The sequence below is a fragment of the Giraffa tippelskirchi genome, chromosome 12 (assembly GCF_054371585.1).
Source record: "Giraffa tippelskirchi isolate mGirTip1 chromosome 12, T2T-mGirTip1v1.2.pri, whole genome shotgun sequence".
Classification (NCBI taxonomy): Eukaryota; Metazoa; Chordata; class Mammalia; order Artiodactyla; family Giraffidae; genus Giraffa; species Giraffa tippelskirchi.
The window spans coordinates 99040214-99065346 of record NC_137286.1 but is presented as its reverse complement, the minus strand read 5'-3'; the positions used below and the strand labels follow the sequence as shown (position 1 = coordinate 99065346).

Genomic DNA, 25133 nt, shown 5'->3' with positions numbered 1-25133 from the left:
AACTTGTGATTTTAGTGATTCCATATTGATATATATATATATATATATATTTTTTTTTTTTTCAGTAAGATATTTTAGAGCAGTGGTAATAAACTTGTTCAGTCTGTCAGTTCTTTTAAGGAATCAGAAGACCCAAACATCACCTGTTCATGATTGGTGATAGAAAACTATGGAAAAACTGGTCCCTCTTTTGAAGAAAACATAAGCAAATTTCAGTTCATACCAGAAACAAGAGATTTGTGGACCAACTGAAGGACCAAATAGACCATTCCTGCAAAATTACTATTGTAGATTTAAATCATATGAGTTCCATTTTTAGAATGCATGTAATAAACTCTGTATGAATACAAAACTCATCAATTGTTATTACAACCACTTACCCATTCATTTTATACATAAGATAAGGAACTGGGACTGCAGGAGCTTTCTGGTACTCTGGTATATTAAATAGTCAACATGCTTTTGACTCTTGTGCCCACTCTTTGCCTTTCGGTTAACTCCCCAGTTACAGTTTTGTCTCCTTACACAAAAACTTGCCAAACACTAACCATCCTTCCCAGTGGACTTTGTGTTCATAAGAAATTAGTTAACAAGTGGACAGTTGCTTTTGCTGATGCTGCAAACATAATTACAGTTGCTGTAAAAAATTAATTTTGCTTTCACATATCTTTGGTTCAGAATGTAGTCATTCTTGTATCTTATGAAGAAGTAAGTTGTTATGATCAAACATGATATCTTGATTTCCTATGAGATATTTTCATTCTGATGTTAATATTCTTTCTTGGTGTTTGTGTTACGGGGAGGGGAATATGGAAGTTTTGATCTTATTTGAAAAGATAATCATATCCCCAGATTTTGGTAATGGAACATTTTGGTGATATTAATAGAACTTTTCAGCCAGGTTTTAGGTATTCCTGGTAGGGGCTACTGAGCCCTTAGTACATTTATTTACATTTGGGGATCTGATGCTGGTGAAGGATCAATCTGGCCAGCACCCCTCCCCTCCTCCATTCTGTGTTTCCACTAATTTACAAGTAGACTAAGGAGACACCTTAGGGAGACTGGAAATTTGACACCCCCACCCCCCCCCCCGCTGCCGCCACCCCCGGCACCAGATACTTAAGAATCATTGTCTGATGGCCTGGAGGACAGAGGCAGACCAGACAAACTGCAGGATGAATAATGGGATGGGGAAGCTTTGCTCAGAATGGAGGTCTTCCTGTTTTTTGTGGGGTTTTGGTACTGAGGTCCCCTTGATAAAAATAGCCTCTGTGTGTGTATGTATGAGAGACAGAGACAGAGCCCACGGAATCCAGACTGCTTTGTTCATCCAAATATAACCTGGAAAGAAGACGTAACTTCTTTTCTCTGGCTTGAAGAGGGAGTGCTGTGCCTTCGCGGCTCGAGAAAGATGGGTCTTAATGGCACCTGAAGAACTAGTGTTAAGGCCGGTAGTTGGAGTCCAGCTCCAACGGTGCCTGGGAGTTTTCGTTCTGCCCATGGGATTCTGGGGAGGACCAGGACCAAGTTGGAGATACACATGGGACTCCCAGGGAGTCTTGTAAATGTCTGTTCAGGGAACCTGTGACAAAAATACAACTTTTTTTGGGGGGGGGACGGGGGATATTTATTTATTTATTTAGCTGCGTTGGGTCTTAGTTGCAGCACGTGGACTCTTAGCTGTGGCTTGTGGGATCTAGGTCCCCAACCAGAGGTCGAACCCAGGCCACCTGCATTGGAAGCACAGAGTCTTAGCCTCTGGACCACAAGGAAGTCCTGAAAGACAACTTCTTTCACTTAAGGAGGTGGGGCTGGGAGATACTACTTTGCACATTACATATAGTGCAGACCTGACTTGTACTGACCATCAGTGCTCCTGTCAGCTGATCTGTCTACAGCATCTGTCCAGCCTCTCTTCTCTTTCTTGACACACTTTCTTAGCTTGGCTTCCAGAACCCCGCTGTCTCTCCCTTCTTCTCTCAGCTCACTGGCAACTTCTTCCCACTTCCCTTTGCTTATTCCTCCCTGTCATGTCTCTAAATGTTGGAGTGCTGGGGGCTCCCTCCTGGGGCCTCTGCTCTAGATTCACTCCAAATGAGTTCTTTGAAGACTCTATATCCTGATGACTCCAAATTTTGAGTCTCTAGCCAGAACTTCTGCCCTGAGCTCTACACTCAGATAGAGTGTAGAGCTTATCCTCTTTGATGTCAAATAGACACGTCACATTTAACATCCAAAAGCAAATTCCTGTCTTCCCCATCTCCATCATGGTAGCTTTGCTCTTTCAGTTGGTTGGACTTCTTCCTTTCTCTTAAATCTTATGTTCAATCCATCAACCAATCCTATAGCTCTACTTACCTTCAAAATGTATACAGAATCCAGCCACTTCTCTACCTAAAACTCCAGGTCCAAGCCCCCATCACATTCTGCCTGGATCAATGGAACAGCCTAATGACTGATATCCTTGCTTCTGCCCTTGCTCCTTGCAGTTTGCCTTGGTGGATATTCCCAAGGATATCATTATGTATGAACAAGATAAAGTCCCCTGTTTATTAAAATCACATTTTTTCTTTAAGAACTAGCTCACATGCTCCCTTTGACCCTACACTCGAATGCCATCTGTTCCTTCTGTGAAATGCACAGTGCTTCACTCTGATGCCCCCTACCACACTTTTTCTTTCATTTAATCATTTGTTTCACTAGCCGGGTAATTCCTTAAGTGAGGAAAACACGTTCACTTCATTTATCCTAAAATGTCATCTTGCCCTTGGTAAGTCAGTGACTTCTGGCTATTTAACAGCCTGACTCTGCCCTTATAAACTCATGTTCCTAGGATCTGTTCTCTTCATCAATTTTCTAGCCACTTTCTTATGGGACAGGAGGTATTAAATCCTAATCAGAGAGTAAGATCAGTAATTATAATGGTGCAGAATCTGACATTTTCAGTAAGAATTTAAGGTTCATCATCACATGTACGACTCCATTGTGAAAGTTTCCAAACAACTGAAAACTGTCTATAATCACTATGAAACATTATGATGAAGTTTTCAGAATGGGAGATGGGGGAATTCTCCTGGCTGGTTTTAGGAGCATATATTGGAAGTGGCTTTTTTACCTGGTTGAGCTGTCCTTCCCCAAGTAATAGTGGAGGCAATTTATCTATTAGATACATATTCGAATTAGAAGGCTATGTACTTTTGTGAAGCACTTTACCAATTTTTTGCTCATTAAAATTTTTTGGTACATTGCTGGAATAATCAACTGAGTTGAATGTTAATGTATTTTATAGACTACTGAATTCAATAATGTATTTAATCAGAAATGGTTAAAATATCTCCTGAAGAGCTTGACTCACTCTTCTTTGAATATCTGATTGAACACAATGTTTTTTAAAGGTCACAATCAAGTCCAAGAAAAAATTTAAGAATAGGAAAAAAACTAATAAAATAATTTCAAAATCAAAGTAGTGTTTAACAATGTCAATTCTTTTGAGTTGAAGAGGGAATACTAAGCATTCAAATAATGTCATTGTGCATTTCTCTAGTGCAAAATGACTGAATGCATAACCATGTTACTTGAATATAGTAGTTAGTCATGAAGTTTGCACACAGAAGTCTTCTGAGTTATCTTAATTTTTCAAACAATACGGTGTTCCAAGCCAGAATTTTAAAGTTAATTCATACAAAAAGTATGTTTCTTTGTAATTATTTCAGCAGCATTTGACTAGATTTTCAAATCAGTTTTGAAATCACCTATTTTACATAAAACATATTACCAAATACTTTTTCTGGATGTTTAAAAGGAATGTTATCTTTTTAAGGCATAAAGGAAATTTTAGATCTAGGAAGAGAATAAAAAACAAAATTGGAAGGACAAGAAATAAAGAGAGGGTAAGTAAAAATGCATACTGTTTCTGAATCCTTTAAGATCTGCATCTCAGGAAACTACAAAGTGATGCTTGTAATCTCAATTGCTCAGTCGTGTCCAACTCTTTGTGACACCATGGAGTGCAGCACTCTAGGCTTCCCTGTCCATCACCAACTCCCAGGACTTGCTCAAACTCATGTCCATCATGTCGGTGATCTATATTTAAACAGATAAGCATAATTTAAATATATAATTATGCTTTATTTGTATATTATATTTATTTATATAATTATGTATTTATATACTTAAAAATAATTTAAGCATATATTTAAACAGATAAGCGTAATATATTTGAACAAATAAGCTTAATCTACCTTTTATATGCTCTATTTTGATATATTCTGGGTACAGAGATAAACTAAAGTATCACTATAGCTCTTCTATCTTGGGATAAACTCTTATTTATCCTTCAAAGACTTGACTCAAGTATTCCCCTTTTGCAATAACAAAAGGCAGAGGATCATTTACTCATTTGTGGTTCTTTGAGGCCAGAGACTATATATCGTATTTATTTTTAAATTTTTAGCACTTATCTCAGTCCTTGGAGCAGAGGAAATACTGATACCAATTTTAATGAATGAATAAACACAGATGTAAAATAATCTTTACTTATTTCAATATGTCCTTCTTTTGTTTCTTGTAAATTGAATATCTGCAATCTGCTTTCTCACCTAGTATCTGGGCAGAAGTTTTAAAAAGCGAGGAAGAACAAGGCAAACAATTTCTACCCAGACAGGAATGTGACCTCTGTGCATTTCCAAGGCAGATAATATCCCCATTTTCATCCAGTGGATGGGGGGATAGGGAAGGAGGAGTATGTGACCTTGTGGGAGCTTCACCTGAAGGCTGCACCATCTCTTCCACTCACCTCCCATTGACAGAATTCAGTCACATGGTGCAAGGAGCAGAGGCGTACTGCAGCTGCGGAGCTGTGTGCTCAGCAAATCAACTGGGAACAGGTCATTAAGGACAAGCAGTGATCTCCCCCACACTGTCCATCTCTCAGATACATTGTGAAAATTAAAACAAAATCAGGTATGTCAACATGTTCTGAAAAATGTAAAGAGCTCTACAAAGGTGAGGTATGAATCTCTATACTCAATAAAAGCAAAAGAACTTGAGAAGTGATCCACTTGAGCTGTTTAGATGAAAGGAATTAGACAAATGCATTAGAAATTGTTGCCTCACTTAACTTCATTCATAACCTGAAGCATTCAGTGGGACAGTCTTTGCAGTTATTTCAGCAGCATTTGACTAGGTTTTTAAATCAGTTTTGAAATGACCTGTTTTACATAAAACCTATTACCAAGTACGTTTTCTTGATGTTTAAAGGAAATTTACTAAAATTTATGACTGATATAATTTGGTATATTGACTTAAGACAAATGTTTAGTCAACTTACATGGCCCCAGTCTGAATAGATATTTTTTTATTAATAACATTATTGTTTGCAGTATGGATGTCAGAACATCAGCCATGAACCAGTACCATTTATAGTTTGATAAAATAGTCAAGATAAACTGAAACCAGTTTTATACATTAAGCCTTCCCTGGTGACTCAGATGGTAAAGAATCTGGCTGCAGTGCAGAGACCGGGGTTCGATCCCTGGGTTGGGAAGATCCCCTGGAGGAGGGAATGGCAACCTGCTTCAGTATTCTTGCCTGGAGAATCCCATGGACAGAGGAGCCTGGTGGGCTACAGTCCATGGGGTTGTAAAAAGTCAGACACAACTGAGTGGCTAATGCTTTAAATATAATGGTTGAACAGATATTATTTCCATGTCTGTAAATGCACTATTATTTGATAATTAGAATAAAAAGGCAACAGAGGAATCTTAGGTCAGATTTCTTCTCTGGACCAACTCCTTGCATTTGTCCTGGGATACTCTGGCTTCTGCTCAACTATTTCTAGCAAGAGCAACCCAGCTTCTCTCAAGTAGCCCACTTGATTTTATCTTTTATATTGATTAGAAACCTGCCTCTATAGAGGACTCACCCCTGGTTGTCTCTGCCTTCCTCACATCAAAAAATAAAACAAATTGCTTTTTGTGGCGACAGCTTTTCAAATATCTGAAAAGGCCACTATGTTCTTCCTAAATATTTTCTCCTTTATTCACATTCAAGGTCACTCCTCCAAGAAGAATTAAAGGGAGATGCCATTTAGTCAGAGCTTCTTCTTGGGGAGATGCAGTGGGGCAGACAGGAAGGTGGTTGAATTCTGAGAAAGCAAATGTGACCTTTGAGAGGCCTCTTTATCTTCTGACCCTTGAGGAGAAGGTGGGGAGGGAGAAGGAACAGTTGACCTTTCTATTAATATCTCCCCAGGGTGGGTATGTCTTTGAGGATCAGTGCAGAACAGAGTTGGCTGTCTGTGGGACCTGCCCAGTCCATCGTCCTTACCAAGGGGCTGTGGATGGTGGAGATGACTGAGGACACCCAGGATTGCAAGGGTGTTCTGGGTTCTGTGTCCTGGGGGCCAGTTGTGCAGCCACACCAGGTGAAGCAATGCCTAGTGCATGCCACAGGATCAGTGCATCGAGTGGCTGGAAAGGCAAAGAGAAGGACGTGGAGGCTTCTCTTAAGATTCAATGTGCAAACCAAGTTTCAGCTGCCTCCAATATTCAGTGCATATTTCTTGTTCTGGACACTGAATCCTAACCCTGCCGTCCAAGCCTGCATTGTCAGCTTTGGCTGTCAGCTTCCTGCGGACTCAGATTGGTTTGAGGTCAGCTAAAACCTCTCAGGCTTTAACATTTTTCCCTGTGTAAATTGCTCTTAAACCAGACTTTCCCTGTCATCTCCTTTTGTTGTTTATTTTTGAACTTTTAATCTTATTAAATTTCATCCTCAATATGTAAAGGTGAGAGGAGGATTATGACAGATGGTGAATACTTCTTAAAAATTGAACATCACCTAAATATATTAGGGTGAGCAGTTAAAGGAGTAGCAGTGAACAGGTATAGTGGAGTAGTGTTTGGCCATTAAAAAATTAATGTATGGTGATTAAAAAGTTGCACATGGTATATTATTAAGAGAAAAATGCCATTTGCTATATTATGCTTCTTAGATATCTTAGCTGTGTGAGTGTGAATGAGTGGAGAGCATTCTCCAGATGCTGCCCTTTCCCCCAGCTTTTTTCCTGACATGCCAAGCCTAGATTTGCTATCCCTGCTTTCTGCTCCGTACAATTCTGTCCTGCCCGTCTTATAATATTTCACAAATTTTATTGAAGTAATTTGTTCCTTGGTCTTCCCCTTGCAAAGATCTCAGCTTTGTGATGCCAGGAGTCATGTTTATATCACTTGCCATTTGGGGGTATTTCTAGATAGTGGTGTTATGGGTAATTTTTTTTTTTTTTTCTTTTTAAAAGCCAGAACATTTATTGCGCGACTAATCGTTGAAATCCTTAAGATGAACTGGATGCTGCAATAGCCGCTCGCTTGGGTTTAGGTGTTGTTCCTTCACGGAATCCATGCCTGAATCTGCGGTATACAATTTTTAGGTGCCTGATATGGGTAATTTTATTTTCTCTGATTTTCTGGATTTTTTCTAATTGTTCTATAAGCAAAATGTGATACTTTTGTGGTGGAGAAGTCGTAAGTAGTGTTTCTGGGAAAAGATGGCAGATTGAATCTACCCATCGAATTTTTCTCTCTTGAAACCCCATTAAACTTCAGTAACTGTTGCTCAGTTGCGTCCAACTCTTTGTGACCCCGTGGACTGTAGCCTCCCAGGCTCCTCTGTCCATGGAATTCTCCCAGCAAGAATACTGAAGTGGGTAGTATTCCTGGAGGATCTTCATGACCCAAGGATAGAACCTGGGTCTTCTGCATTGTAGGCAGATTCTTTACCATCTGAGCCACAAGGGAAACCCTTTAATAAGGTAACCATCAGCAAAGAAACAGTTAAAACAAAGAAAGGGGAATGGGCAAGGGGCGGGAAGGAGGAAAGGAGGGAAGGGAGACACAGAGTGGAGAGAACAGAGTGAAAACAAAACTTCAAAAGCTGAGAAGCAGATGGTGGGGAATTCCTGACTCAGTGAACCCGAGCAAGCTGACTACTAGATTGGCTGTGGGAGAAGCCAAGAACCAATCCTACGATTGCAGAATCTCAGAGAATAGCAAGACCAGGTACTCTGGAACTGGTAGCTGAAGGGCGTGGGTGCTAAAATGAGAACTGGTTGAAAGCTGGGTAAGAAACAACTGGATTTCTGGATCTCTTCCCCATCATCCCCACTGCTGGGTGTATGTCGCTTCTCCGCTCAAGGAGAAAACTCAAAGTGAATTTTCTGGAGCGTATAAAATGGAAAAGTGTCTGGACTGAGGGACCTCAGGCATATTTGAGGGCATGAGCACCACACTGAAAAGAGGGACTAAGTGAGCATATGAGACCGGAAGTGGAGACAACACCCCCTTTCCCAGCCCCTCTTTTTATTCCACCCCCAGCCCTTCTTGCCCAACAGGCCATGTGACTTCTGCTCTCCAGGTAGGGACTGGAAGCATCTTCTCCTGGGAATCTGATGAGCTCATGTGGAAAGACCTAAGACACTGGTCCTAAAGTTTCCACAACAAAATAGCAGAGACAGATCACTCCACAGTGAAGCTTGAAGTCAACACACCCCACCCACATGCTCAGATCTTCCAGTCAGGGTTTTTGTTTCTCATTCTTAAACATGAGTAGACAATTAGGAATCAACAGGATCTGAGGAAAGTGTCTAATGTGAAAGACTGAGACCCACCTAAATAGGAAAAAAAAACAGCTTTTGGGGGAGAAAACTTGGAGGAAACTGAGACTATATGGGGAGAAAAAAAGCTAAAAGAAAAAAAAGACAGTCAAAAGATACAAAATTCTAGTTATAAAAATAAGGAAGTCATAGGATGAAATGTACAACTTTGTGATTATAGTTAATACTGTATTGTGTATTTGAGAATGCTAAGGGAGTTTAATCTTAAAAGTTCTTGTAAGAAAAAAAACTGGAACTGTATTTGGTGATAAATGTTGACCAGACTTATGGTGACGACCATTGCATAATATATGTAATCTGTGTTGTGTACCTGAAGCTAATATAACATTATATGTGAATTATATATCAATAAAGAAAAATAAATTTTAAGAAACCTCAGTAAACTCTTAAAGAGTTAAGAGAATATGTTGCATCTAGAAAATAGGAATAGGATAATACAATAAAATAGGTGGGTGGAAAGAACACATGAAAATTAAATATAGCAGAATTGAAAAATTTAATAGATTGGAAAATACAGGTGAAGAAATCTTTGTAAGAACAGAGCAAGAAGGCAAAAGGATGGACAATTATAGAATAAAAGTAAGAAAATTAGTGAACCATCCAGAGGTCCAACATTGAAATAATAGGAGTTCCGGAAAGAGAGGGGTGCAATAGTGTTGTGTCTGGGGACCCCATTGAACTATGCTTCTCAGTTCTGTATACTCGAATCCCACATAGTCTATGGGCTACAACATGTGACTTGTTTTGTTCAATGGGACAGTAACAAGTGTGATGCAAGCAAAAACTTGATAACTACTTTCACATTGGAACTTTTCTTTCTGGATCACTCCCTCTTGAAAGTTCCAGAGATAAGAGCCTCTCTGTAGGCTACCAATCAGACCTTCTGGCTCTTATATCTCTCTGTAAGGACACAATACAATATAGCAGAAACCAGTTCATTCTTCTCTTTTCATAGGAATTGGAATGCCTGAATCATTGCATTTGTAGCAGCATTCCTCCCAACTAAGACATTCCCCCAGGTTACTGCTGGTGAAATACTTAGCAATTAGGGCACCATCTTGTGACAGAGGTCTATCTGCCCCCCTGAATATCACTCAGAATGGCATGTGCTTTGCCTTCCGGGAAATCAAACCTCAGTTGGGTTTAGTTGGCCTTCTGAGAAGCAGATGTCAAGACAGCATTAGATGTGCAGGACATTTATTGATGGGCAACAACTGTAGAATGAAAAGGGGGAGGAGCCAGAGAAGGCAGCTGAGCCTTTAGGACACGATGGCTGTCTGACACATGAGCATGGGAAGGAGGGGGCATGGGACGAGAAGAGTCTCAGATGGCAGTATAGGTCTAAGAAAGAGCCAACCAGGCCCGTGAGAAGTTCTGAGCCATCATTCCCATTGGAGGAGTCCATGGCTTGCAGGAACAGGTCTGCTTAGTACCCCTGGCTTGTTTCAGTCATAAGGGAGTAGCCATTGAGAAGCATGGCCTCAGGGCCAGTGCAGTGGAGGGTGACGGGGGTAGCAACTGGCGCAATCCGTCAATTATGCTTCTCATGGCAGGAGAACTGACACATTTTCACCACTACCAAAAAAACCAGCGAGTTATGCTGTTTAGAAGAAAGGAATGAAAATTATTTCCAACCAGAATGTATTTACCTGTACTATCAGTCATTCATGAGGGTAGAATAATGAGATTTCAAGACATCCAAAGTCTCAGAAAATACATCTTGAATGCCTTATAGGGAAGTTTTTGGAGGAAGAATTCCATGTAGCATGATACAGATCAGATGGAAGAAGACATAGAATGTTCTGAACAGTAGATCTAACTCGGGAGCATGATGACGAATTGGAAATCTGTGCAGCAGACCTAAGAGCAACCAGTCTGGAAGAGGGGAAGATTCCAGAAGTGTGTCTCCAAGAAAAATATTGGAGGCCGATGTGACCTTGCAGAAGTTTGTGCTATTGGAAAGTGTGAGAAGAATTAGCCATCGGTGCAAAGAAAACCAAGGAAGTAAAAAAGCAATGCAATGATTAACTTCAAGGAAAACAAAAATAAGAATGGAAACTTAGTCTTAATTGCCACATTAGAATGCCTGGCTCTGAGTCATAGTCGTGTTGGCAGAGTAATGTCAGTACTGAATATTATTCAACCAGATCCTGCTGTATAACGAAATTGCCTCTGTGAGAAAGCTAAATTCTCATCTACTGTATCAGGAAGTCAACGGATCCTGTCTAAAGTAGGGAAGTGTGGAAATGTGCTGTGTGCTCAGTCATGTCTGACTTTTTGCAACCCCACAGACTGTAGCCTGTCAGGCTCCTCTGTCCATGGAATTCTCCAGGCAAGAATACTGGAGTGAGCTGCCATTTCCTCCTTCAGGGGGTCTTCCCGACTCAGGGATCGAAGCCATGTCTCTTGTATCTCTTGCATTGGCAGGTGGGTCCTTTGCCACTGAGCCACCTGGGAAGCCCCTTGGAAATGTGTAGATATCAAAAGAAAATGTCATAAAAGTAAAAGATGGCTACCTCTGGGGAGGTATCTGGGGACAATGGGGGTGAGGAGTAGGGCAGGAAACTATGATTATTATTTTAAGTTGCCTAAAAATTAAAAAAAGAAATAATTTTTACCACCACTTTAAAATTTAATTTTGTTGTTATGGCAGATATTTGCATCATTTCAGCCTGGAAAATTATTTTTGAATCAAGCTTCAAGGTATTTCCTAATTTTCAGATTAACACTGTCTGAGTTTTCATCCTTTTGATAAAATAATAAAAATGTTGAAAAAAAACAGGGCCATGAGTAAACCCTATAGGGTATTGTTAGTCATCTTCGCCCAAGTGGACTGTCTGCCACTAATCATGTTTCAAACATCTATCAGTGTTTGACACCTAACAACAAATGAGTAAATTTTTGTTTAATCAAAAAACACTCTTAAAATATGGCCCTTCAAGTATTAGTTATCCATATATCTACAGTAGTATCCTTGTATATGTCCGACTTTTCTTCTTTTTGACTGCAAGAATATTCCAAGAAGATCTGACAGTTGTCAAAACTATTACATAGAAAGTCTATTGTGTTTCCAGACAAGCTATACAACTGTAAAAAAAATTAATTGGGTGCTGGTTTGGCATTTATTTTATGAATCCATGTTGCTTCCTCATTTTCCTCTCTTTCTGTACTGGTGTATTTTTATTAAGCTGTTATGTAATTTTGCTCATGGGTCTGTTGTTTCTGAAATGCATATTTTATTCCCTGTTAAAAATTAAGAACATTTTCATTCTTTAAACACCTTATGTTCGATGATCCCTCAAAGTACTGGATGGCCGTTTCATAATTATAACTGCAAATCCTTTTGGTAGGTAGGTCTTTTTTGGAGATGATGAATTTGGAATGGCATGTAGTCTCCTGGAGTGCTTTCCTCCTGCTGTGATTAGGAATCCAAGTCTAGAATGTAGTCTGAGGATAGATACGATAGAAGGGCAAGAGGCAACAGAGTCAAACATGCTGGTGACAGTAGTTAAAAGGACTACCCAGGATAGATAAAGACAATCTAAGAAAGATCTGGAAGATTAGAGGAGGCCTGGTGGTCTTCAGGAGACAAAACAAAGGCAGTGGATTAAGGAAGTTAGATAATTAAAATGATCAGTCAACCTCCCAACGCAGTGCTGACGTTCAAATCAACTTTATTATATTGAGGGTAATAAACTGATTTTTAGAAATAGATGTCTTTTGTACAAATAAGCTCAATCACTCGAATATCACTGGGTGTTTGTGCCTCTTGTACAAGTCATGTACTGTATACGCAGTTTGTAATCCTAGATTTTATTTTACGTAGATACAGTTCTGCTGAGCAAGCTCAGAGTAACATGAGGGTTGATAGCTTGATGAATTCATGCCTGGCTGGGTGACCTGCTGAGAAGTGTAATGCCTAACAGGGCAAAGAGGTTGTTTCACTCGAGAGAAGTGGGCTGGTGTGGGGGAAGTTGTGGCCCTTGGGGAGCATGTACCCCAAGTAAACCTCTGTCAGGAGGGATGAGGGATGGTCCTGCCAGATTCTCTGATTGTAAAAGCTAGAAACTTAGAATTTTGAGCGAAATTTCTTGATTTTTAAAGGTCACCTCAAAAAAATAAAAGTAAGCATGACATGGGTTTCCCAGGTGATACCGAGGTAAAGAATCTGCCTGCCAATGCAGGAGATTCAAGTGACTCGGGTTTGATCTCTGGGTCGGGAAGATATTCTGGAGCAGGAAATGGCAACCTGCTCTAGTGTGCTTGCCCGGAAAATCCCATGGACAGAGGAACCTGGTGGGCTACAGTCCACGGGGTCGGGCAACTGAGCACACACACAAGTCCCTGATGAAGTGACTGACTTCCTGGTAAATCAGCACAGGGCATAGCTTGTTCCTATAAGGTGTTCCCATGCCTATAATTTTGACCCATTTTTAAGTATTTTTCTCTTAAATATGAATGGACAGCAAATCATCAAGATATTTAAGGAAAGTGCTCCACATGAAACAGTGAGAATAAAATAAATACACAGAAAAACAAACCAGGAAGAAACACACTATGCAGGAAATTAAATACACACAAACTGAAAAAGGAAGAATCAGAGAATATGAAAACATTCTCGATCATCAACAAGGTGATTGTTGATATAAAATGCTTAGTAAAAAGATTGAAAGATAGAGGAAAAGAAATGCCTCCAAAGTAGTACAAAATGACCAAGACCTGGAAACATTAAAGAAAGGGGAAAAGATTTAAAATATGAAACACACGAGTCCAACGTCAAACTAATAGGAGTTCCAGGAAGAAAATAAGGAAATGGAGAGCAGGAAATTAAGAACTAATATAGGAAAATCCTCCAGAACTGAAGAACACAAGCCTTTAGCTTTAAAGATCCATCTGAATTCCTAGCACAATGGATGCACAGTTCTTTGTAGGGGTTTAGAAAGCTTGCCTTCTGTGTAATCTTTCCCAAGAAGCTAAGGCATGTATCAACAAAATTGTAGAGTAAATGGGGAGAAATTGGATCTAGAAAACTATGACTATCATCAGTAAGAAATAAAGAAAAATCCTAGGATGAGAGCATTTCTAGACAGCATCTAGTCCAGATGGAACCAAGAGGATACAAGAGAAGGAAGAACTCTAAGTGAAAAAGCAGAATCAGTAGAATAGAGGGTATGGTAGTGAATATGATGGAGAATCACAAAAACATTAAAACACATAGGAAATATTACACAAATTTAATAATGAGGTGATTATTTATTCAAGGGAAAACAAGAAGCTGTACGAAAGAAAGGGAAATGTTATAGACTCCTATTTGGCTCTGCAGTGAACAATATTTATATGAGATCCTGGGTGTGGCTATTGATTAATGATTTGAATAAGAGCAAACATTTGGGAGAATGAGGGAAGAAAATTGAGAGATGTGAAAGTTGGCTTTTCATTATTATGATGAATTATTAAATGTTGGAAGAAGCATATTATTTAGAAATACAGTAGTGATTACTAAAAGAAACAGCAAAAAGTTAAATGTAGTTGTCTGCAGGGAGCAGAAGTGGGAGTTTGAGATGGGGTAGGAAAGATGTTTACTGTTTTTCATAAGCCTCTGATTTTTAAACTACATGAATGGATTTATTTAATTAAAATAATTTTGAAAACACCTGTACCACTGAATAATGCTTTAAAGTTTCTGAAATGCTTTTGTGTATTTTTGGGGGAGGGGGCAGGTAGGTAAATGAGTTGAGAGGCTCAGAGTTTAGGGATCTAAACTACCAAGGGATTGAATTGGAATCAGAACCCAGGTTTTCTGAACTCCTGTTTCCAGTGCTCACTGCCTTACTCCAAGACTGAGTTCCCTCCTTGTCCTCACATTCAGTGGTCAGAAATGTAGGAGTCACCAGTGCCTTCATTTATTTGTTTGTTTGCTTATTTTTTGGCTTGCTGGGCAACATGTGGGATCTTAAATCCCCGACCAGGGATCGAACCTGTGCCCCCTTCAGTGGAAACGTGAAGTCTTAACCATGGGACCACCAGGGAAATTCCGAGTCATTAATGTCTTTAACCTTCATTAACATCTGGAGACTCATCACTGCTAATTAAAACAAAACAAAACAGCACTACTAACCCACAGACAACTGTTCTCCTTACTATTGCTTTGTAATATGCCCAAACTTATTGGCTTTTAGAAAACATTTAATTTTGTGGGTCAGAATTGGGGAAAGGCACATCTGGGCAATTTTTCAGTGGGCTGCAAGTCATTTAGGGTTTGACCAGGCTGGGCGTCCAAAATGACCAGATGTCCCAGAGCCTCAACAACACGGTGGTCTCAAGTTAGTTTAGACTTACTGTGTGGCAGCTGCTTCCCCCAGCAAGAATCCCAAGAGAACTAGGAGGACGTGGTACTGATTTTTTTTTTTAATTAGTTTATTTATCTATTTTTTAACTTTATAATATTGTATTGGTTTTGCCATACATTGACATGAATCCACCATGGGTATACATGTGTGACTTTTGATTAGCCTCGATGTCATGCAGTGTCAGCTTCTGGCAGAGAAGTCACAACATCCCCCTCCCCCCACGACCCCCCACCCCCTGTGAGGAATGGCAAGGTCACAATGTGAGAGCCATGGGGGATGTGCTATCTTCAGAAAAAAACATTTCGACACAGCATCTTAGGCTTTCTAGCTCACTGTGATCTGCTGAGAATGCCTTTTTTCCATCTCCCCAGGACGTACACATCTTTCAATTTGTGGTTTTGAAACTTCCTCCTCCACAAAGACTTCTTATGATGTCCCTCAACAAGAAGCACTTTTTGTTTTCTCTGAATCCCTGATGTATTTTTTTTTTTTTGGATGTAGACCATTTTTAAAGTCTCCATTGAATTTGTTACAATATTGTTTCTGTTTCATGTTTTAGTTTTTTTGGCCATGGGGCACATGGAATCTTAGCTCCCTGACCAGGAATTGAACCCACACCTCCTGCACTGACCCACCAGGGAAGTCCTTCCCTAATTTTTTTTTTTTTTTAAATCCTTCTTATGACACTTTCATTCTGGTGTCATCATCATCACTTTGTATACCTGTGCTGCAATCTCTGCATATTGCCTGCATAATAACTTGCCTGTTGTGTAAATATTTGCTTAGTGAGATAATGATTCCATGATAATTCAAATAATAGTCATGAAAAAGTATATTTCAATTCAGAGCTCTTTTTTTTTTTCTTCATCATTCTCATTTCTGAAAACGGAAAGAAACCCAACAGTCTCTCAGGAGGAGTTACAGCAGGAACCGTCCGTGGCTGTTTCCTAGTTTTTATTGCTACTCTGTGAGAAATAAAGAAAATGGGGGAATGAAAACCATGTCATTTACAATTTGATTAAAAAGATTTTCTTCTTTTTTTTTCTTTTCCTTTCATGTTTAAGCCCTGCGGTTTTGAATTTTCCCTTTCGCCATCATAGAGGAAGACAGATCAAGCAGTTAGGATTCCAGTTCCCTATGCTGGAAGCACCCTCACTTCACAGCTGTTTAACATATCTGGCCTCAGCTCAGTCCCCTGTCCCCTCACCCACTGCTTTCCCGAAGCAGGAAGTACTGGCTCTTGTGCCTTGGGGCCCTTTTATCTGGCTCTTCTGTCTGCCTGGAGTGTTCTTCACCCCCCAACCTCCAGATCCATAGCTCCCTCACTTCCGGTAAGCCTGTGCTCAGAAGCCACTTTCTCAAATGAGGCACATCCTGAACACCCCATTTAAAAAGCTTCTCCCAGCACCCCAGACTTAATGGGGACCCCTTCCTGGCTCAAGAAGCACTTCCTGGGAACCTGGAAGAGAGAGGAGTTCATCAACTTTGTAGGTATGGCAGATAAAATGTGCGAACACGAATTTCTTGGCTTTGGTTTTTAGCTTCAGAATAGAAGACCCTAGAAGAGCAATTAAAAAACAAAACAAAAACAAACACACGGCCTCTGGCGTCATAGTGGTTATTAAAAATGCAGCCTGCGATTCCTTATGCAGCCCCCAGCTCATTCTTTGCATTTAGTAGTTGAGCAATACTGCAGGGGCAAGAGGCTTATGTGTGTTAATTAATACCCTTGATGAACTTTGGTAAATGAATCTGACGAAAGCCCAAGTGGACCTGCTTTTTTTGTGTGTGATAAAGAATAATCTTTGGGGATTATTTATGATCACAAAGGGAGACTGTAAGGAACATTTTTCCTAGACTTGGAAGTGGGGCAGAAGGATTACTCGTGTCCTTCTGAGCAGGCCTGCCCAGGTTAATCCTGTTCTCTGATTTTCTGCGGGTAAAGATCGGAGAGTGCACCTTTGTTAGGTTTGCTGTTTACTGTGGATCAGGGTGTTTTAAGTTCTGTAAGGGTAGATGTTTATGGAAAGGATTCTTGCCTAATAGGCAATCCATATATGGATTTTGTCCTATTGAGATGGAAAATGAAAAGATTAAAACGACAGCAGTCAATGAAAGGAAAAGAAAGACTCTTGTGAATGTCACCAAAAACAATTGCATCTCTCTCCTTGGCACCAGGCCTCCCTTGTTTTCATACCATTTATCACCTATTAAAAAAATTTTTTTTACTTGTTTTTGGCTATGCTGGGTCTTCATTGCTGCACGCAGGCTTTCTCTAGTTGCTGCAAGCAGGTGACACTCTTTACTGTGGTGCACTGGCCTCTCGTTGCGATGGCTTCTTCAGCTGTGGGGCACGGCTCTAGAGCCTGGGCTCAGTAGTTGTGGCACACAGGCCCAGCTGCTCTGTGGCGTTGGGATCTTCCTGGACCAGGGATTGAACCCACATCCCGTGCACAGGCAGGCAGACCCCACAACCACCGGGTCATCAGGGAACTCCCCACTTATCACCCTTTAACATTCTTTTTAGTTTGTTATGTTTGTTGTTTGTTATCCTTCCTCCCACTGAGATGGGAGCTCCATGAGGGTAGTTGTTTTTCTCTGACTTGTTCACTGTTGGATCCCTAAACACCAGAACTGGGCCAAGTCAATAGTTGTTGTTTAGTTGCCGAGTCGTATCCGACTCTTTTGCCCAGTGTCCAACTCATGGACTGTAGCCTGCTAGGCTCCTCTGTCCTTGGGATTTCCCAAGCAAGAATATTGGAGTGGGTCGCCATATAGTAAGTGCTTAATAAATACTTGCAGAAGGAAAATATTCCTTAATGTAGATCAGTGACTTTCAAACTCTTTTGACCTTGACCCCCAGCAGTAAGAAAGGCATTTCACATGTTGACACATACACAACAGAGATGTTTCACAGAGCAATACTTAGCCTTATGACATGTGGTGCACTTTATTTTCTTTTTTGTTTTTTTAAAAAATATTTGTTTATTTTGGCTGCACTGAGTCTTAGTTGTAGCACGTAGAATTTTCGATCTCTGTTGAGGCCTGTGGGATCTTTCATTGCAGCATCTAGGATCTTTAATTGCGGCATTTGAACTCTTAGTTGTGGCACTTGGGAACTAGGGATCAAACCCAGGTCCCCTGCATTGGGAGTGCACAGTCTTAGCCACTGGACCACCAGGGAAGTCCCCTGATGTTTTCAAATTAGTTCTATTTTATTTCCATTTTGAAAATCATTGTGGCTACACAAACTTGATTTCACAACTGGAATCTGTGGTATGAAAAACTTTGACTTAAAACCGTGTAGAAACTGCTGCCACATAAGGCAGATGGGAAAAAGAAGGGAAAGGGGACAGGCAGATTACTTTCATTATTGGCTAAATATGTCCTATTTCTGTAATCTTATCCTGTCTCACAGTATAGAAGCCCTCATGACACATCCACATGTCACTTTTTCTTTAGGTGAAAGGTGTTCTCTCCTGCAATAAAAATTGAGTTATTTCCAAAGCAAAGAGCTAGAAATGAGCCTGGGAGCTGAGAAATGATCTTAAAGTCTCAGAGAGAGTCAGTTGGTTGGCATCTGCTGTTGATAAGTCAAAGCAGGAGAATTAGAGGAGCAGACAGAGGTAAACATTGAGGTAAACATTTAGAAAGTAAAGGTGACTGTTACGGAAAAAACTCCACTTTTCTCAACTCTGTTGAAATCAGAGAGTAGCTGTTTCATGAGGGTATTATAGGATTACTTCGGTGATTATAGTGATAGATGTTTATTGAAAAGAGCATGGTTGACTGATGGAACTTCTGATGCTTTTGCTGATCTTGTGAATATATCCCTTATCTGAGTCCTTGATCTTCTTGTTGCTTTTTCTCATCTAGCCTAATGTCTCCCCTACCTGTTCCTTTCTCAGCTCTCATTTTGTTGCTGTTAGAAAAACAGATGCAAACACCAGGAGCTAGAACTCCTCTGTGTTGCTGATAATGCTGTGATTAATGGACCAGACAGATTCTGGTCATAAGCCGGATATTTTGTTAACAACCTAGCATCAGTGATTGGAAGGATTTTGGTAGCAGCATGATTTAGTATTAAATAGAATGATTTAACTGATGTTGATTGGTTCTGTACAGATAAATTAATGAGGCAAGAAACCTAATCTCCGATTTATTGATATATTTTCCCAGAGTGAGTTATGAAATAATTTTTAACTTCATTTGAAGTAAAACAAACGAGTAAGGCCTTTTCTGTAACCTACTTTGGAAAAATCCAGACAAAATGATCATAAGTAACAAAACTCTGAAACTACATCATGGTTTTAAAAAAATCTACCTTGATCTCTATCTTGTCTAGTTGTAAAAGCATGCCTTTGAGTGAGTTCTTATAGAATCTCAAGTTTGGTTATATGTGTATTAAGGAATTCTATATTTGCAAAGGACAAAGCCCAACTAAAACTAGGTTAAAGAGGGAAAGGGACTTTATTAGAAAGATGCTGGGACAAGTCACAGAACGGAGCTCCAATGACTTTGGGGGACTTTGGGGATTGATCTTGCAAAGCACCATTACCATCAGGGAAGTAGTAACGGGGAAAACAGCAGTGAGAGTGGTGGTGGTGAAGGTGGTGATTTGCTAAGTTGTATACGACTCTTGCTTTCCGACGGACTGTAGCCCCCCAGGCTCCTCTGTCCATGGAATTCCCCAGGCAAGAACACTGGAGAGGGTCACCATTTCCTTCTCTGGGGAATCTTCCTGACCCAGGGGTTGAACTCACGCCTCCTGCATTGGCAGGTGGATGCGTTACCACTGAGCCACCAGGGAAGCCCAGCAGTAAGGGTGATCAGGATACATGAGGGACTGCTTCTTGGAAGAGGCAAGTCTAAACAGAAGGCAGAGAGGGATATAGATGATAGAGGAAAAAGCAGAATGTTATTTCAGGATTGACAGATTGTCATCCAAGTTAGGTACAGGCTGGATGAAGGGTAATGAGAAACTGACCTGACTGTAACCAAAGAACTGAGTTGGGGAGTGATGAGGTATGTGTTGATAGGAAAGTGTTAATTTGTGGGAGGCTGTATGGCTTGGTGATTGAGCTAGAAATTTTACTTGTTTAATTGCCTAAGAGGGCTTCCCAAGTGGCTCAGATGGTAAAGACTCCGCCTGCCATGTGGGAGACCCAGATTTGATCCCTGGGTCAGGAAGATCCCTGGGAGAAGGGAATGACCTAAGAAGTACAAAATAAAGTCAAGCAAGCTCAGCTGCTTCCTATATCCATGATTTGTGTGCCGAGGTGTCAGGGAGGGTGATACTCTGAGGCCCTGGGCACAGGTTAGGGCCTGGATGACAGAAGCAGGTTCCTGGCAACTTCTGAGGAACTGCACACAGAACTATTGGTTATCTGGGGGATAAAAGCTACAGCGGGCTTTTTTGGGAAGTTATTTATGTGCACTATTAAATGGTTATTTTGGGGGGAGTCTGCTTAAATTCTCTCTTAATAAACTTCAGTTTACAATGCATGAGGCTGTGCTGATAGAACTAAGAGTAATAATTTGGTCTACAGTCATGAACATTAGGCTAGTTGGTGTGCTTGTGTAACAGTGCAGGGTAGCTGCACTGTTAGAAAAAGTCCTTAGATATGTAACTGTGATACTGTTCTTAGTGTTAAGAGGATGCCAAATGGGGGGAAAAAAATCTCCCGTGCTCTCTGAAATCTGTCTACTCCTTTGACCTTTCTCAAAAGGGTGCACCTTTATTTTAGAACCAAAACAATATCTTGAGGGCTCTTCCTGAGTAGGGAGTGGACGCCAATTAGCCCTCTAATGATTTACTTTGGCCACCTGATGCGAAGAACCGACTTACTGGAAAAGACCCTAATGCTGGGAAAGATAGAAGGCAGGAGGAGAAGGGGACGACAGAGGATAAGATGGTTGGATGGCATCATTGACTCAGTGGACATGAATTTGAGTAAACTCCGGGAGTTGGTGATGGACAGGGAGGCCTGGTGAGCTGCAGTCCATGGGGTTGCAAAGAGTCGGACACGACTGAGCAACTGAACTGTACTGAACTAAAAGATTTTCTCTTTATGGCCTGCATTTCAGTTATTTCATCATTGGTCTCAGTCCATTTAATTAAGATTATTTGTAGGATTAAATTAATCCTTTAGGAATTATTCCATTTCAATTTTTAAAAAATTTAAAGAATGATTTAAAAAAGTGACCCATTCAGTATTACCTCTGAGGTACATTTGAGTGATTAATACCATCCATGTTTTCTCCAACTTCAGACTTATTTACCCAGCTGCCAACCAGGCATCTTCATTGAGATGAATCCACGACCTAAACAGAACTTAACATTTGTTAAGTGGAACACAGGGTGCCTAAGCTGAGCCTTGGTTTAATAATAGATCAAAAGAGAAATTGAAATAGAGAAGTCTGTCACTGACAGGTCCTGGAGGAAGTACGTGGACTCCTTGAGGGACCACACAGGATGACAGAGAAAGAGAGAGAGACAGGACCCTGGACACATGCCTTGAAGAGGGTCCATGTGTGAGTGCTTTGGGGTTCCTGGGCCAGATGGGTCAATTCAAACCAAAAGTGGGCTTTTGGTAAGCCCCAGGGAAGTCTCACCTAAGGAGTGCATAAGGCATGTAGATGGTGGGAGGCAGGGGAGAACTGTTGATCACAAGGGCTGGTGGGGAAGTCATATTAATTTGTGAGGAACTCATAGTAATTTGTGATTGTGGGCTGTTATCCAGGGCATGTGCTACCTTGACGGGGCTAGTGGACACAAGGTTGCTGCAGGACACAAGGTTCAACAAAAGGGATGCCAAGGCAGAACATCATGAAGTAGCTTAGTTAAACTCTTGACACATAGTTTACCAGCAATCTGGTTGGGTCCCTTAGCCCAGTCAATCAACACATAAAACTAATCATCACACTTTCCAATGCTACAAATTTATACTACATTTTTCTAAAATAATTGACCACTAGAAAAACACTTTGAATTGTTTCATATAATTTAATCCTTGCCATGTTCCTGCAGGAGAACAGATGCTATTCCCATTTGTACAAAGAAGCATGAGACAGGGCGCTCAGGGCTGGTGCACTGGGACAACCCTGAGGGATGGGTTGGGAAGGGAGGTGGGAGGGGGGTTCAGGATGGGGGACACATGTACATCCATGGCTGATTCATGTCAACGTATAGCAAAAACCACTACAATATTGTAAAGTAATTAGCCTCCAATTAAAATAAATTAATTAATTTAAAAAAAAGAGAAATACCTGAGGCTTACACTGGTAATGGGAAGAGGATTTGGGAGCCCAACTTAAGATTCTTCTAACCCAGACTCCAGGTCGTATCACGTCACTGCTATAGGCTGAATTCCTTAGCAGGTGGAATTTCCTTTGCCTGCTGTGTTTTCTTTTTGTTCTGTTGATCCTTTAGGGAAAGAAGGAATAAGCATTCATGGAGACCCTACTGTATGGAAACTCTGTTAGGTGTTTTACATAAAGTATTTTATTTCATTTAATCCTCATTATAGCCTATGAGAGACACATGAAAGTTAGTCTTACCTACTCAAGTTAAGGTATATGGTCAAAGGCACACACAGAAAGTGATGGCACAGGAATTTTATCTGCCATCAAATACCACATGTGCACTTTCCTATAGCCAAGGTCATTTGTCTCCTTGCTAAACCTCCTCTGAGCCATGTCAGAGCGCTCAGGGCTAGAAGAGTGGTGTGTGATTGTAGACGTTCTACTGCATGGTTCTGACTCATACCTGCTAAACGGAGCCAGATTGGGCCATTCGTGGCTACTCACACTTCTCCCGGGCCTCCTGACTTTCCCCATCACAGCACTTGTTCTGTGGAGGTATGTCTGTTAGGTTTAGGTCATGACTCTCTGTAGGCTTCAAACCAGCCAAATTAGGAAAGTCCTCTAGTCTAACATTCTGCCTACTGTAGCCTGAATCTCTCCCTTTCTATTCTGCTTAACTCTTAACTGATGAGATTTCTTGTCAGCTGGGAGGGTAAGATAGGTTGATAGAGGTGAGGAAGACAGAGAAAGGTGGGACACCTCACAAATCCAGCAGCAAGCACAATCAAATCCTAGTTCCTTGAATCACATGGGCAAAGGCCATTATTCTTCTGATCAATATTTTATTCTCTTTTTTCTTCTTAGCATAGAGATAGCTGCCTCAGGTCATAAATAAAAGATATTTCATGAAATGAAGAATAGCAGGTATTTACTAAGAAACTAAAAATGAAAGAATGCATTATTTGATTCCATTGGAATGTTTGGCTGAACCCATAAGGATGAGGATGAGGCCATTCTTGGACACTTGCGCTGAAATGAACTGAGAGAAACATATTAAGGGACAAGGAGGAGGCTGTTTGGCGTATGAGTGCGAGAGCTTCTTCAGGGCCGGGGAGTGGGGTGAACACTGGCAAGATCACTGGGAGAACGTGAATCACACAGAATTAGGACAGAGTATTCTAAGAGAATATGTTAGGAGAGCAAAAGGCTGAGAAATGGCTCTTGTATTTAGATATAAACAGGGGGAATAAATCAGGAATTCAAAAGTAAGAGAAACTTAAGGAAGAAAAAAAACACTATTCTTTGTAAATAGAAAGGAAACAAATAGAAGTTCACAAGATCTTATGGGAGTCTACAGTTGATCTTATGGAAGCAAAGCCCATTTCATTGCTGTAGGAAACTCCCAGCTGAGTGCTGACTGTGGACATCTGATTTCCTTGAAGGTGCATTTAAGTGTTTTCTGCTTTTGGCTTGTGTCTTGCACTCTGCGAGGGTTGGCAATAAGCCAGCAGTGTCCCAGAGTTCTGGAGGGTGGGCCAAGGTTAGATATTGGAGTTGGTTCTTTAATTTAATGCACTGATTTCTTCTTAAAGAGAAGAACAAAGATTGTGAGAACACGTGTTAGAATTTTGTTATGAGAGATGAATACAAAATATTAACTTGACTCCAACAACTTGTGTCAACTTGAAAACTCTCTGTCCCTTAGGATAAAAAATATATATATAATCCTATTTAGAAATTCCTGGTGTAATCACAGATGTGGGATTGGTTCTTTTCATGAAACCTATTAATTATAAAGTACATAATCCAAAGTCAGTTAAGTAGTAAGATATTACAGCAAGTTCTTATTCCATTAACTTTTCAAAGTATGAATAATAACAACACATTCAACACTATAAATTCGTATTTTTCCATGGGCTGCTGAAAAACAATGACAATGATTCCAGTTATGGTAGCAGCTCACTGTGACCTGACTTGCCTCTGGAATTATTTATTGGTTTCAGGTGACTTTTACATTGAGGGATTAGTCATTAGGTTAGTTAGACTTGATGAGAAACAGAACTAGAACTGGAGTTTCAAACACATGTTGTTTTTCTGCTCACAATCAGAGATAAATTCACCATGGTTTTTCTCTTTATAGGCTCATGCCAAAATCTGGCATCTCTACGATACTTCTTTCCGCCCCACTCAGGGAGGCCAGGTGTCCATTGCCCTAAGCTCCCACTGGATCAGTCCTCGAAGAATGACTGAACACAGCATCAAAGAATGTCAAAAATCTCTTGACTTTGTCCTGGGCTGGTTTGCCAAACCCATATTTATTGATGGAGACTATCCTGAGAGCATGAAGAATAACCTTTCATCTCTTCTGCCTGATTTTACTGAACCTGAGAAGAAGTTCATCAAGGGAACAGCCGACTTTTTTGCTCTTTCCTTTGGCCCAACCTTGAGTTTTCAACTGTTGGACCCTCAGATGAAATTCCGCCAACTGGAATCTCCCAGCCTGAGGCAACTCCTTTCCTGGATTGACCTTGAGTATAACCACCCTCAAATATTCATTGTGGAGAATGGCTGGTTTGTTTCAGGGACCACCAAGAGAGATGATGCCAAGTATATGTATTACCTCAAAAAATTCATAATGGAAACCTTAAAAGGTAGGACTGAACATAAAATCCTAATTTCCTGTCAAAATCCACTGGAAAAACAATCCTTAAGATGATCTTAATAAACTTTGTGAATTTATAGTTTTTAATCAGAATGTAGAAATTCATTTTGGCAATAGTAGGAATGCATTTATATAGCACCTTTCT

General features: G+C 40.4%; 1 protein-coding gene across 1 annotated transcript in view; it reads left to right on the top strand.

Annotated features, from left to right (window-relative positions):
* The window catches only part of KL (klotho), a 37729-nt gene that overhangs the window by 2196 nt on the left and 10400 nt on the right, over nucleotides 1-25133 (top strand). The window contains exon 2 of the mRNA XM_081551865.1: nucleotides 24467-24977. Coding sequence (XP_081407991.1) covers nucleotides 24467-24977 — 511 coding nt within the window. The remainder of the gene's footprint in view (nucleotides 1-24466; nucleotides 24978-25133) is intronic.